A 15,277-nucleotide genomic window follows, 5' to 3' on the forward strand; every position below is an offset into this window, starting at 1 on the left:
AACATACAATACCACACGTTGTTTTCAATAAATTTTAAAATTGTACAACAATGTTCTTTCAAATTATTCAAGAAAATGTGCTTTTTAATATATTTTTTAAAACGCAAAATATTGTACCATTGATTCTAGACTGTCGAATATAAACGCTTGACGGAAAGTACAGCATATAAAATTCTTGAATTGAGTTGAATATACTGCTCAGGTAAAAGCATTGTAAGCTTCTACTTTTTTTTTTAAAGATATTGATGAATGTTTCGAACACATTGACAATTGCTCCGAAAACGCCATTTGTATGGATACAGAAGGCAGTTTTAATTGTAGCTGTTTGAGAGGATTCAAAGGCAATGGATTAACATGTACAGGTACTCGATTAAGAAAAAAAAGTTACTGTGAGTGTACTAAAAAGTACTTTTTTAGGATTAAAAATATTAACGAAAAGAATATTTCTTATCCTTATCTTAAATAATATTAATTTAAAGATCGCGACAACTTACTTTTTTTTTTATTATAAACTGGTATTTGTTAGATATTTTTATATAGATTATAGATTTTAAATCTTTAATTGTTGACGTGATAGTAAGTTTCGAAATTATATATCTTTAAAAATTGAGTCTAAAAAACAACATTCAATGGTTTAAGTATGACATTCATTCAAACATAAAATGAATTAAACCTCTAATTCTACTTTTTATTAGACTGCCAAAACTTCACCTTTGGGGACCAATGTTCTGAGCAATGTACGTGTGTTCCTGACAAAACCAAAGAATGCGATACTGGCAACGGAACATGTCGATGTAAAATCGGATGGACTGGCGCTGACTGTTCAGAAGATGTAGATGAGTGCAAGGAAGAAACACAGATCTGCAGTACAGCCCCATATCAAATTTGTGTTAACACTCCTGGTTCTTCCCATTGCGAATGCGAATTTGGTGGACAAAATCTTTCTGATTGTATACGTAAGTCTGAAACCTTATTTATATAAGATGCTTCAATTGAAAATTATCTTTGTAAGCTACATGTGCATGCACAGATCATCAGAAATATTTTTCTTGTTTGTAGAACCAAAAGCGCCACATATTCCAGGTAAAGATTAAACATTTAACCTCTTTTTAAAGATTTTGGTTTTTGTTCAGTTATTGGCAATTCGGTTTTGAAACATTTTAATCTATTGTTGAGAAACTTTAAAAAGTCTACAATACTGACAACCGTATCACTAACAGGTCGTAACACGTAAACGTGGACGTCAACTTGAATGTAGCACGTAAGCGCGTTTCACTAAAAGTACGCTTTGCGAGTTACAATAAAATCGATCAATTCTATTGACTCTCTTAAAATCCTTACGTGCAGGAATATTTTATTCAAAAAAGAAATTAAAAAGAAAAAAAAGCAAGAAACTAAATGATTTGTAATTTTCTAACAATTCTGTCTGCTTCTTAATACTAATAGTTTGTCTACACCGTGTCCAATCTTAATTATTAAGTGTACAAAAAATTACAATTTATGCCACCTATGAGAAATATCAGCCTGATAGAGCAGTAAAACACGACAAAACACAGATATGCAGTTTTGTCGATTATTTTATTTAATTGAATCATTAAGGGGGATCACCTAATATTAAAAAAATACTTGGATACATGTACATATATGAAAGGTACAAGTGTGATCCCTCTAAGACTGACTAGAGATTTACATGCAGTGAAAATATCAGATAACATGTAAATATGCATAAAATATAACATAAATGAGTTAATTCCAGGTGGCATCCACATAGTTGCACCACAAACCCTCCTGCAGTGAGGGGTTAACAAGGGGGAAAATCTGAAGAAAACAGTTTTGTCAAAACAGTCATTGACATAAATTTACAAATATGTTAAACATTCTTTGCAGTGATTTGTTTTTCCCTTGATGCACACTTTAACAGCTGAAGAAGTTGCATTTTTACCTATCGACTAAGTCTAACAAGTCGAAGACCTTTCCTTTGCATATTTCATTTTTTTCTCTCTACTTGCTTACATGAACAAAGGAAATGAGCAGTTTTAAATTACCAAGCTTTATAATAAAAAAATATTGATGCATAAAAATAATCAATCCCATCAAATGTTCAATAAGTTTAAATTTGGCAAGAATCTAGTTATAGATACCAACTAGAAAATCTAGTTCCAGTCCAGTTTCTGTGACTACATAGCTGAAACTTTTTTCGGCTGCGATATTTATGAAACATTATACATGTATCATTTTAGGTAGAACAGAGGTTAAGGTGAGAGCTGAATTCAAATTTGATGTCAATATAAGTAGAGAGGACTTCCTGAAAAATAGCCAGACGTGGCTTACAGAAATCCAAACATCGGTAAGAATAAACATAACTGCCACAAGAGCAAAATAAGCATATTTATGTACTTCGTGAATCATGTGAAATATTATCATCATTTATATTTTTGAGATTTTTTGATTCATATTCTTTTTTATTTTTATAAAATATAAAACAGCTGGATAAATTCTACAAAGAAAAGATTCGCGGGTTTATTAAAGTATTGGTTCTGTCTATCCGGTAAGTCTTTTTAAATGTTAACATTCATCTTTATTGAATATTATTCCTCAAAATTACAATTTCGAAGGTAAAGTACATCTTTTTTCAAACGTTAGCTCGAAATTTCTTTTTAAAAAACCTTTTTATGTATTCTTATGCTTATAGGCAAGCTCACCGCAGCTTGTTTTTGCTAATTTTGTATAAGTCAAATAAAACACTTTCATAGAGATGTGTTTAATTCAGATATGGAAGTGTAGATTTTGATCATGAAGTGATTGGGAGTAAAGACAAGGAAAGTAATCTAAAACGTGACTTTGCTAACGCCGTGACAGGACTTTCTACTGGTGTACAAAAACTTAGTATGTTGAACCAGACGTCAGGCATAAAGGAAATTAGATTTAAAGATGAGAATGGAACAGTGAAGAAAGGTAAGTAAGGCTTTATTTTCCACACCTAAACGTGTAACTCAATAGTCAATTTAATTCTCGGGTTATCTCTTAAAGCAATATGAGCTGTATCATGGAGAATTTTATTTTGCTGGTAAATTGTGCTATTATGATTAGTTTATATGTAATTTAAACCTTTATGACCAACAAGCCCAAATTAAGTTAAAAAAATGTTTCAGAAGAAATATTTCTGTACAACGGAGTATACAGTTTTTTTTTATAAGAAATCATTATTATACAGGACGACAATAATTCAAATTTGCTTCAATGAAAGCTAATAAAAAAAATTCCATCGCAAATATGAATAACAGAAGTTTATAAATGATTTATTTTTCTGTCATTAAATTAGTTAATTACAAATTTGCAATAAAATTTTCCGATGTCAAACACGCAGCTCATATTGCTTTTAATATCATTTAGATGATTATTTGTAAGGGGTTTGTTCTATTAAAATGAATGCAATATACATTTCAGTTTTAACAACTGGTACTGTATCAGCTTGTGCATCCTTTGAAGGCCTGGATGTTTGTACTACCGGTCAGAAATGTGAGGAGTCGTCCGGTGCAGCAACCTGTGTGTGAGTCAAGTGCTTCATATAGAGTTTCCATTACTTATTATTTCATTTTTTACTGGAGGCAACTATTGATTTTATAACTGCATTGTGTACATAAACAAAGATACTTTAAAAAGATTATTTCCATCTTCACAGGAAAGAAAAGTCAGATTTATCAGGTAAAGTTTTATTGAAAACTCTAAATACAGAGATAATAGTTTTCACTTTTTAGAATATTATATAATTACTTTAATGTATAGGTAATAGATACTTTCGATGTTTTCAGGAATATATGTTTTTTTTCTGAAGAGATTCAATACCGAACTGCTTAAACTTGCTATATATATTTGTTTTCTTTTCTTCAGACTTTTCAACCTACATTGTCATCCTAGGAGTAGGCATTCCTCTGCTGATAACAATCATCGTTCTAGTTATCATCTGTTTGCGTTATCAAAAGCGGACCGACAAGAAAGAAATAAAGGAGTATGCTTATTATATACATTCTTTGTGAATTTACTTTTAATTACTTCGAATATAAATATGTGTGCTTCTGTGGGTAACTGTTGCTGGCTTGGCATAATAAGACAATTTAAGTACAATGTCATCATTAAGGGACGTTCCTAGAAACCATTTTCCCAAGGCTGACTTCATATTTGCATTTCCTTTAGCTGCGCCTCGGGGAATAATCCTGTTTGAGAGGATCATGAATCTTGATAACTCAAAAGTTTGCTTTTATTTGTTTTAATGTAGCGATTAAAAAGTAAATAAAATGAAGGATTATGGATAAATGGGAATTTCAAATAGCTTTCGGGGCGGAAATTAGCCCAGTCTACTAAACATTAATGTATAATACTAATACAAAAATGTAGATTATAACAGACTACCTGGAAATAGCTTCCAAAGCATGGACTAGCTCATTTTATTAGGACATGGGTATTAGTCCATTCGCATCGATTACTAGGGATTTATTTACATTCAACAATATACTCTTTTGCATATTCGATAGATGCACAAAAATATGATGAATATTGTGAAAAATAAATTAAAATTTTTGTTAAGCCTCTCTATAATTCTCTTCGAGTGAAACACATTCAGTGCCTAACCTTAGAATTGTATATGACTGTATCAAGCTCAGATATATATACTTTTTTGTGATGTCATTAATTCATGTACTTTTTTGTTTATTAAAGTAATTAAGTGATCAATGGATATTGTATGCAATCCGTATAATTTTTGTTTAAGAAATATAAATTAATTTATAATAGCCTGGATATCAATTCGAAACCTTGCACTCGAGAAAAATTTTCTGACATCTAACATATAATTTGATTAAGCGGTGGTACATGTAATTTTAAAACGTTAATCTATTTGCAACTTTACATAGAACGTTTTGACATAGAAAGAAATTTAATTGGAAATAGTTGCAATTTGCCATTGACAAAAAGTAAGACACGTTTATGAACGTTGAAAATTGTAATTTAAAGATCTGAAGCATTTATGGATAGACTTGGACAATCTGGAAGGGTCTGTCACAACCACATATAAATATATTTAATGTGGCCTGCAACGAAATTGTGTTTAAGACATCATCTTTTAAACGTAAACTATTGGCACATCATCTTCCCAGTTTTATTTCATACAATGCTTACTACAGATCAAACAAGAGTATAGACTTCAGAGAAAAGAATAGCTGTCTTAAGTCGACCACAGATTATGATTCTATCAAATCAAAAAACATGCTCCAGAGAAAAACCGAAGGAAATGGGTATTCTGGGGATACTTTTGCTGATTCTCTTGGAATGGAAACAGGAAACGGAAATATATCCGAGGGTAAGTTGCATAAATGTTCAAAAGAGTTGATAATATGGTCATAAAATGTGTATTTACAAGAAGACTAGGGTGTTTGAAAATTATTCTTTCACTTCGTAGATTAATACTTGGGCCTATGACCTATTGCAAATTCTCATATCTGCTCCGATTATGGATCTTAAAACTAAGAAATTAGATTCGGTGTGAAGACCGGAAATTAGATTTAAATAAGAATGTTATTTATTGCAATCTGAGAAATTATTTTTTTAAGCTTGGATGATTTTGGAAACGTTTTTGGTAATTTTTATCTTACTATGACACATTCTCCTGTTTTTTTTTTCTAAAAAGGATGCAGTAATCCGAATTATACACTGGATTCCACTTTTGAGAAACTTCATTCTGAGGAGCAAGTAAGAAATAAAGTCATTATTTTTGTTTTTCTTCAATAATAGTACAAGTCTAAAAAATTTAATATTGCATGTAAGAAAAAAAATGATATTTATTGATTTCTTAATCTTTGCATCTGTATCGTAACTTAGGATAACTGCACTTACATATGACGCTGTGGTTAGGGTCTTTTCGGTATCTTCTTTTGCTTTTAAATCTTAAACCATAAACTTGTATATTATATTATTTATATTTAGGTCTGTCAGTTTGGCACAGCTTTTTAGCTCACCTGAGCCGAAGGCTCAAGTGAGCTTTTCTGATCACATTTTGTCCGTCCGTCCGTCCGTCCGTCTGTCTGTCCGTCTGTCCGTCCGTCCGTCCGTCCGTCTGTCTGTCCGTCTGTAAACTTTTCACATTTTCGACTTCTTCTCAAGAACCACTGGGCCAATTTTGACCAAACTTGGTACAAAGCATTCTTGGGTAAAGGGAAATTTAAATTGTTAAAATGAAGGGATATATTCCCTCGCAAGGGGAGATAATCAAGAAAAGACAAAAATAGGGTGGGGTCATTAAAAAAATCTTCTCAAGAACCACTGGGCCAGTAAAGCTGAAACTTATGTGGAAGCATCCTGGGGTAGTGTAGATTCTAAATTGTTCAAATCATGACCCCCTGGGGAAGGGCGGGGCCACAATGGGGAATCAAAGTTTTATATAGAATATATAGGAAAAATCTTTGAAAATCTTCTTCTCAAGAACCACTGGGCCAGAAAAGCTGAAACTTATATGGAAGCATCCTGGTATAGTGTAGATTCTTAATTGTTCAAATCATGATCCCCGGGGGAAGGGCGGGGCCACAATGGGGAATCAAAGTTTTACATAGAAATATATAGGAAAAATCTTTGAAAATCTTCTTCTCAAGAACCACTGGGCCAGAAAAGCTGAAACTTATGTGGAAGCATCCTGGTATAATGTAGATTCTAAATTGTTCAAATAATGACCCCCGGGAGATGGGTGGGGCCACAATGGGGAATCAAAGTTTTATATAGAAATATATAGGAAAAATCTTTGAAAATCTTCTTCTCAGGAACCACTGGGCCAAAAAAGCTGAAACATATGTGCCCATGGAAGGATCATGGGGTAGTGTAGATTTCAAAATGTCTAAATTATGATCAGTGGGGTAGGGTGGGGATGCATTATGTATAACAAGGGTGAAATCTGGTAAAGAACAGAATGGTCAAAGCTTCTCAGGTGAGCGATGTGGCCCATGGGCCTCTTGTTTAATGTAAAAATTAATTTGTTTATGCTATAATAAACCAATATCATGTTTTTCCCTTACTGTTTCCCAAATTCAGAGAATTTGCAATTACAATGTACCTGCTATTGAACATTATGTATGTATGAAATGTGACTCTTAAAGCGAAATAATGGATCTAAAATTAGATACGATTAATAACAATGTCATGTATTAAAACACGAAGACAATACTTGACAAATAGCATTATTATTGGATTGGTTAGCATATATTTTTTCTTTGAATTTGAATATTTACATGTATATAGTTAATTTATTTAATTTTAACAGTTTCACATTAAACGGCCTAAAATAAAGTACAACGTGACACGAGTAAGTCATATGAAAGAAAAATATTAACTTCATCTTTTGCATTGAATAATTTTCAAGAAAAATATTTTTGATAAATATTGTAAAGTATTTTAAAAATAAAGTATTTCCAATAATGTTTACTTTTTTTATGACATGCATAAAAGAAATTTTAAAGTAATATTTTAAAAATGAATTTTAAAGAAATCAAAAAATGTATGTCCCCGTATTCAAAGATTCGGGGTATATTGTTTTGTCCTGTCCGTTTGTCTGTCTGTCCGCAAAAACTTTAACATTGCCCTTAAGTTTTCAGTGGGTGGGGCTATGACTTTCATACATGTATTTCACAGATTTATTCCTTGTGACTAGACCTTTCTTTCGATACAACCAAACTTGTCCTCTTAACCTTGGAAATTGGCCTACTTTTACAATAAATACCAAACTTTTTCTTTGGGCATATCTTTTAAATTATTGGTGCTTGGGCTTTTATACTTCTCTAGCGTATTCTTCGCGACAAGTTATTTCATTCGATTTCAACAATAATTCTTTGACCTTTACATTGGGAGGTTGACTTCATATAAAAACTTTAATATTAGTCATCACTTTTTAACGGTAAGGGCTAGGGCTCTGATACTTCACACATTTAATCCTTGTGACAAAACATTCCGTATATATGATACAAACAATTGTGATCCTTTGATTTCGACCTAGGTATTTGATATACTTTAGAAAAACTTTTACCTTGGCCATGACTTTTGAACGGTAAAAATTTGGGCTTTCATACTTCAAATATATAATGATTTCTTGTGACAAGACCTTTCTTTAGAAACCAACAACTTTGGCCCTTTGACCTATTTGAGTTGCATTTGAGAAAGTTTAACAGCTTCACCAAGTTGCCACACGGGGGCATCAAAGATAAAAAAACACATCTTGTTTCTTTAAATATTACAATTGATTAAAATATAATCTATTTTAGGAGCAGCAACATTAAACAACGAGAAGACAATTACACGGAATAATGGAAATCGAAAAGAAAACACACTTCTATTGATGAACAAATCATTACTCTCCTTTTTATAAGAAAAGGAAATTTAATCTTTTGCTTTTAATTAAAATGTTTATAAAAATTAGCATAATATTACATACTTAAATACACTGTAGTTACAATGAAATTTCGAATTTATATTACTCTTACGTATTTAGCAATTTTGCTACATAAAGATACTTATTTATACTTTGAAAATTTGTAGATTTAGAGAAAATGATGTTTTTTTCATATTTGTTGATGATTCATAAAATTGTTAGCAATATGACTTTTTAAAAATGATAAATTAACTAGGTGTAGCAATTGGTTGATTTGCATTGCATAATTACCTATATCCTTATTATAGTACAACATTACATTCTTGAAAAGTTTGCTATTAAAATGGGAAGTTTTAAGTGATGTATTGTTCATTTTAAATTTTGAAATAATAGATAATATTTATTACGCTAGCAAAAAAAAACTAGATGCTAAAATAAAGCTTTGAACTTGCAGCAAATTTATGAAGAATGGGTATTCCAGATAACTATCCAGATCAAAGACCTTATGAACCAATCTTAATAGTAGGTGGAATGAACATACCAAGGGTTTAGGATTATAATTAAATGCGTTTTCCGATCGAAAAAAGCCTTGAATCCATCCTAGAGTGAAAACAAATGTGTTGGACTCCTTTTAATATAAACTTGAACAGAATTATTCAAATTCAATTAATCAAAGGATACGTTTCATGTCAGAGCAAATAAATTATGAAAGAAGAATTTCGCAATTGGTTTTATTTTATTGGTTTTCTAGAAGGTTTGCAAACATGCTTGTTTGGCAGAGTCTAATAAGATTTTAGTGTTGAAGTGAAGAGAGATTTACGCACTTTAGACCAATGGGGCTTGGTGTATATGATGAAAATTTCTATCGTTTCTGGTAATCAGCATATCTTCCTTGACAAAAACTAGTGGAGGAACTACAAATCAAAGCGTTTTCGAAATTAAATGGTCAATATACGATATACAAATGATGCTTTTCGCAAAGCCAGACAGTTCACCAGAGGGAAGAAGTCAGCTTTGCCTTCAAATGGGGGGGGGGGGGTAAAATCCCTTTGTCTTTACCAACACCTCTGCCAACTATGCAAAAAACACCATCTAAAGTGAAATTGCAAGGGAGTTACACCAAACAATCTAAATACAACACCTCATCTGCCGACACCAGTACACCCTAAAAAAATTTAATTCCTTCTTCTCCGGCAATGACACGCAAGCCCGCGCGAAATTAGTACTTTTCAGGGGTTGGGGTCATATATGCTGTCGAAGTTTTCCTTCAAGGTATATCTCTAAATATCAAATGAGCTGTGCGAAGCACCCATAAATTGAAATTATATACATGTATTCATTCATTCAAGAAGGCTTACATGAGAAATATTTAGCTGGTCCCTTTGAATTGCCACCTTTCCAGTATTTAAATTCTCCCGACTAAGCGTTCTCCCGAAATCTGAGCCAGGCAAATTTTGCATTATCCATAAGTTATCTTATCCAAATAACAAACTAAGATAAAAGTACAATCCTCCCCCGAAAACTCAAAAGTATATAAACTACGATTCTATCGATAATTTTGTTGAACTCGTTCAAAAGTTTGGCACAGGAAGTTTGTTGGCCAGGGTCATCTAGCGGGTTTTCCTTGGAAGGGCAAATTTTACTATGACCGTCGTCTTCCGATGGGGGCTAGTACCTCCTGCCAATTCTTTTTAGTCCTTTAGCACTGCTTTAAAGCGGATAATGAATGCAAAATTTGGTGCTCTAGGTATGCTACATATTTTGGATTATTTTATCTTTATAGGTCTTCCTGAAAAGTTAACTTCTCGAATTGACTTAACTTATATTCTGTATCTCCGTGCCAGGTTGAATGTTCCAGTCAAAATAGGATATGGAGATAACGAACAGTATTCAATCTCAAAATCCATTAAACAATATAAAACAGGAGCAGAGCAAACACGGACCTCCGAAACTTTAGAGATGGGATTAGGTGCCATGGAAGGTCAGCATCCCCTGCTGACGGTCACACCAGCCGTGTGCTCCTTGCAATTTCTTCATGATCAGAAAATAGCGGGAAAATCCGTCGTTAATTCAGTGTATAAATGATGGACCAACAATTGGTATGAAAAACGTCAGTCAGCATTTGATTCAATGATAAATTGTATTTGCTGACAAGGTCATTGTATCGACCATAGAACTTACAAAATGATGATTTTGAACGAGACTGCTGATATTCTTGTATCATCAACTTGCTTGTCAATATTTTACCTCGTTTAAGAAATTGTTCATACGTAGAGCATTACGTATCCAATCAACTGAAATATATATACTCTGTATGCAGGTGATGAAGGTATATTGCTGCAAAAGTAAGGGAAGTTGACTATAGAAAATTTAAAGTCAATACGTTTATCCTAAAGCTTGGTTGTTAGTTTGCCATTATACATTCTTTTCAAGTAAAATTTCCAAGTATGAAACAGATGTATCAGACTCTGTAGTATCTTATCTTAAGCTCACCAGGATATGTCGTATCGACGTAGGAAAGGAAATTATCATTTTAATTGACAATACATCATTGATATATCTAAATGTCGAGTTAAAGGCCACAGCAAATGTTTTCTTCTTTTCACACTTAAGATTTATGCACGAATTCATATGAATATAAAAATAGGTCCGCTAATAACGTAGCGTAATAAAACATTTTCTCCAACAACTTGTCTTACCATCTATGGTAAAGAAGTTGATACAGTTTCTATGGGATGCCGCTTACCACAAGTCAAAGCAGAAAATGATGGAAACAAATTACAGGAATGTCAGGGCAATTTTAAAACCCCCTTATGAGAATTTTAAACTCTCATAGGCCTCCTTAATTTTGCATAATAATTTATAGTACGGGGTGAGTCTTTGCCTTTCTACGCCGTTGATATTAATAAATCTCACCTGTACAATTCCAAAGCCCTCTCATGCTTTCAACCTAAGCAATGAAGCTCGAGCTGATATCGACATGTGGAGAATTACACTTTTTACTGATGCAGCAAGGTCTGTTGGGTTTGCTGTGGTGCTTGGAAACAAGTGGTTTGTTCCAAAATTGTCAAAGGATCTTGAATACTAGTAGCTATTGTAGAAATATTTCCTGTTGTTTTCAATAGAAGTTTGGGCCCCATTGTTAAGCAACAAGAAAGTATTATTCATGTCCGATAATCATGCAATGGTTGACATTATGAATAAAACATTATCAAATGATACCACTCTCATGAAACTATTTAGGCGTCTTGTTTTGTGCTGCTGAAAAAATAACCCTTGGCAAACTAAATTCCTAGCTGGTCTCTTTCAACTAAGACCTTCCTTGTTAAAAGGGTTGTATAATATCCATATCTGAAGGATAAACATTCTGAACTCCATGCAAAAGATAATCAAACCTGTGACAAATAAGTAAAGGATACATTGAAGATAATGAGAAATTTTTTATTGTCAATTTTTGGGTATCGTCATATGATTTCAATAACTCATAACTCATAAAAGGGATTTTTAACGTTCATTGAAGATGCTTTTAAAAATTAGATACACATATACTATTACTAAACAATACATAAGAAAAATAGAATCATTTCACGGAGAAAAGTTATTCTTGCACTATCCTTCCAATATGTTTAAAATCACTATAAATGGGTACCAATGACACCCCGTTATTAGAAGACAAATTTTTTTATATATTCCAAATGAATCAGAATTTGGTCAAAATCTTCTTAATGAAAAGAGAAAAGAGATGCTCACTAATCCTCGTCACTTGATCACAATTTCGATTTTTTAGAAGTCAGTGTTTGCTCTGCTTTTGATCTGTACTATTTCAAAAGGACTTCTGAATTCGAATACTGTTTGATATCTCCATATACATGTATATCGTCGAAGCATTGTCCCATTTTCATAATGAAAAATGTATTGTGTTATTTTTTTGTACAGGTCTACAGCACGTGCAAATGTAAACAAATCAGAAACAATAGATCAATGCAAATATAATGTATTGGTTCCATATCACATGTTATATTACATGTGATAGAATTTGAAATTAAATTTTTACTTAAAGAATTATTTTGGGTGGATTTATATGTATACCTCTGACATATATATTTGTAGCCCAGGTATATTTTATCTTGACATGATATATCCATATCTACAAATTGACACGCACCAGGAAGATGTGTTAAATCTCTGACATCAATTTTAATCCTAGTGCAGACCCTGTATTTTATATTTAAAGAATATGTGAGAAGGCTGTCAGATAAATCAATAAGAACATTTTAAAAGTATAGGATAACGCCACTTAGAAACGAGAGGTGAGCTTTAAGATGATTGGAGGATATATAATAAAAATGTCTCCAAAGGAAAACGTCTGCCTAAAATGGAGTTTTACAATTTATTTTACATAATCTCTTATTTTTAATTTTTTCTAATGAAATAATAGGAAATTAAATCTCATCAAATTTGAGGTTTGGTGCAATTTGTCTCATTCTCATTCCTTTAACCAATTTTGTTCTGCAATTATTCTTTGGATTTTTTTTTAGTGCATAACATCTTAGCAAAGTAGATTTGGATATTTGAAATATGTACATTAAGTCACCTGTAACTGTACATTTCGTTGACAAATCTCTTAATTAAATTAATCTACATAGTGCAGAATCCCACAGATAAGTTGGCCTCCTCAATCCCCCGACCTGAGCCCAATCGAAAATGTTTGGCTACTTATGAAAAACAAAATCAAAAACAGCCTTTACCTGATACACAACGTAAATGACTTGAAAACTCAGTTACTAAATGAAATCCCTTTATTTTACATTCAAAAACTTTATGCAAGCCTTCCAAGAAGATGCAGAAAAGTACTCATCCAGAAAGGTGAAATCACAAAATATTAGACTGATTAGAGTTCATTTAAGAGTCTGGGAAGGAATTCAGGTAAGTTGATTTTGCATGATTCAAATGGCAGCCATTAAAAAAGTTGACTCATTTATGGCACTTTGCTGTACACAATGTTGTCAACTTAATATACCTTTACATGTATCTTAAGGTACAGGTTTTAAACGTTGTAATTAATACATAAAATTAACTTTCTGAACAGACTTCATTTGTAATGAAATATATAAAAATACAGGCATATATTTTTTTTTATTTAATACGCAATTATGCATGAATATCAAACATTAGTATGATTAGTATATGATCTTCATATTAAAAATGACAAATCCAATGCAAAAAAGGCACATAAATTATGTAATATCCTTATGCATTATAATTTTAGAACATCCACATACAGAAGTATCATCATTGATAAACAAACGCCTCACCCTCTTCATATCTGTAAATGAATGCTGGATGTGGTAGATCTATTCCATGAATGTTTTAAAATATATCCAATAGCAATTTTAATTTTAAATGATAATCTCAGTAGATGCACTGCTGTTGGAATCATTTTTTGGACAGGGATCACAAATTTAATTTTTCCCCCCTACACTTGCCATCATCTGGCTCCTCCTTATTAACAGGAATTATTTTATTCACTCTCTGCTGCTATTCATGAAATGTTGGTTCATTTGTGGAATTAAACTGTAATAGATTTGTCAGTTGTGGTCATTTTTCTCCGTTATGAGCTGTCTCTCAATTCCAACGTCATACAAGGGTCGCCGCTGTTTTTCTTAAAGAATATTTCTTATAGTGTCCCTTAAATCCTGATTGATCACAAAGATATGCGATTTCTTGTGTCAAAACTTGAACACCAACTTCAGAAACTACATTCTTGCAATTTTCTGCTTGTTCCTATCTGTGCTAGAGTGTTTGCCACCCTTCGGCCTGTATTTTGGAGAAACATGTTTTACTTTCCCCATCCTATGACGACATCTTCACTCATGAAACTTAACATGGGAAGTAGTAAAGCTATTGTTTTTATCCCTCACTCTCTGGACAATCAAGTGTGTTACGTAATAATAGCTAATGTCTAACCACCCCTGCGAAACGATCAAGAATAATTCTTGAACTTTTAAGAAAAGTTCATGAATTATATTCTTGAATCAGCTCATGAATTGTTCATGAAGATCCCATGAAGTTAAAATTGGACCCTCATGATTTCATGGATTTTATTCATGAAAACCAAGTTCAAGAATATTCAAGAATTATTTGTTGTTCATGAACAAACTTGGATTTTTTAAATGCCTGCAAAATGATGAAGAATAATTCTTGAACTTTCAAGAAAAGTTCATAAATTATATCCATGAACTTTCAAGAAAATTTCATGAATGATATTAATAGGATCAATGCATTTTCATGAACTATTCATGAATAATTTGTAAAAGTTATTTAGGAATGTTCATGACCTATTCATGAATGTTCTTGCTTTTAGTAAACAAAAATGTAATATGTTATGCAAAATGAAAAACTGTAAAAGAAAATATTTTAATAGCATCTTGAAAGATTTCACAGAATTTTTGTTTTCCAATCATGGTAACAAAATCTTTCTTCAAGTAAACAACTCTGATAATTAATAACGATCATAAATAAATTATGTAGTTCATTCCTAATAAATTATGAAAAATTTCAATTCAAACGCGACTCTTTGCAGAATCCTTAACCTTACTTGGTCAAGAGAAGAGTGGGTTCCTTATTCAGCGTATTTCAAAGTGTATGCCTAAAATGGAATGATTTTTAATCCAAGTCTCACTGTCTGGCAGAAAAGTGTGTTCAGCAATTAGGGCATCAGCTAAAAGAGCTTTCAAGGATTTCGAGCAGAGGTGGTCAAATAAAAAAATCTTATTGGCTTTCCCTGTGGAATTTTCAGAATTTCATCACTTGGATCCTTTGATCGATTACGATTCATATTTTCATTCCTTTCTTTTGTTTTTCTTCAAGAGC

At 32.1% G+C, this 15,277-nt stretch overlaps 1 protein-coding gene across 1 annotated transcript in view; it reads left to right on the forward strand.

Moving 5' to 3' along the window:
- Window positions 1-8,818, forward strand: part of LOC134241084 (uncharacterized) — a 57,031-nt gene extending 48,213 nt beyond the window's left edge. The window contains exons 34-46 of the mRNA XM_062723168.1: window positions 240-362; window positions 696-956; window positions 1,060-1,083; window positions 2,241-2,347; window positions 2,487-2,548; window positions 2,771-2,955; window positions 3,448-3,550; window positions 3,683-3,705; window positions 3,892-4,009; window positions 5,181-5,356; window positions 5,684-5,745; window positions 7,304-7,345; window positions 8,298-8,818. Of these exons, the coding sequence (XP_062579152.1) occupies window positions 240-362; window positions 696-956; window positions 1,060-1,083; window positions 2,241-2,347; window positions 2,487-2,548; window positions 2,771-2,955; window positions 3,448-3,550; window positions 3,683-3,705; window positions 3,892-4,009; window positions 5,181-5,356; window positions 5,684-5,745; window positions 7,304-7,345; window positions 8,298-8,312 (1,301 nt within the window). The 3' untranslated portion in view covers window positions 8,313-8,818. The remainder of the gene's footprint in view (window positions 1-239; window positions 363-695; window positions 957-1,059; window positions 1,084-2,240; window positions 2,348-2,486; window positions 2,549-2,770; window positions 2,956-3,447; window positions 3,551-3,682; window positions 3,706-3,891; window positions 4,010-5,180; window positions 5,357-5,683; window positions 5,746-7,303; window positions 7,346-8,297) is intronic.
- The last annotated feature ends 6,459 nt before the right edge of the window (window positions 8,819-15,277 follow it).

Source organism: Saccostrea cucullata, unplaced genomic scaffold (assembly GCF_032062105.1).
Source record: "Saccostrea cucullata isolate Sc308-1 unplaced genomic scaffold, CSIRO_AGI_Scuc_v1 ctg854, whole genome shotgun sequence".
Taxonomy (NCBI): domain Eukaryota; kingdom Metazoa; phylum Mollusca; class Bivalvia; order Ostreida; family Ostreidae; genus Saccostrea; species Saccostrea cuccullata.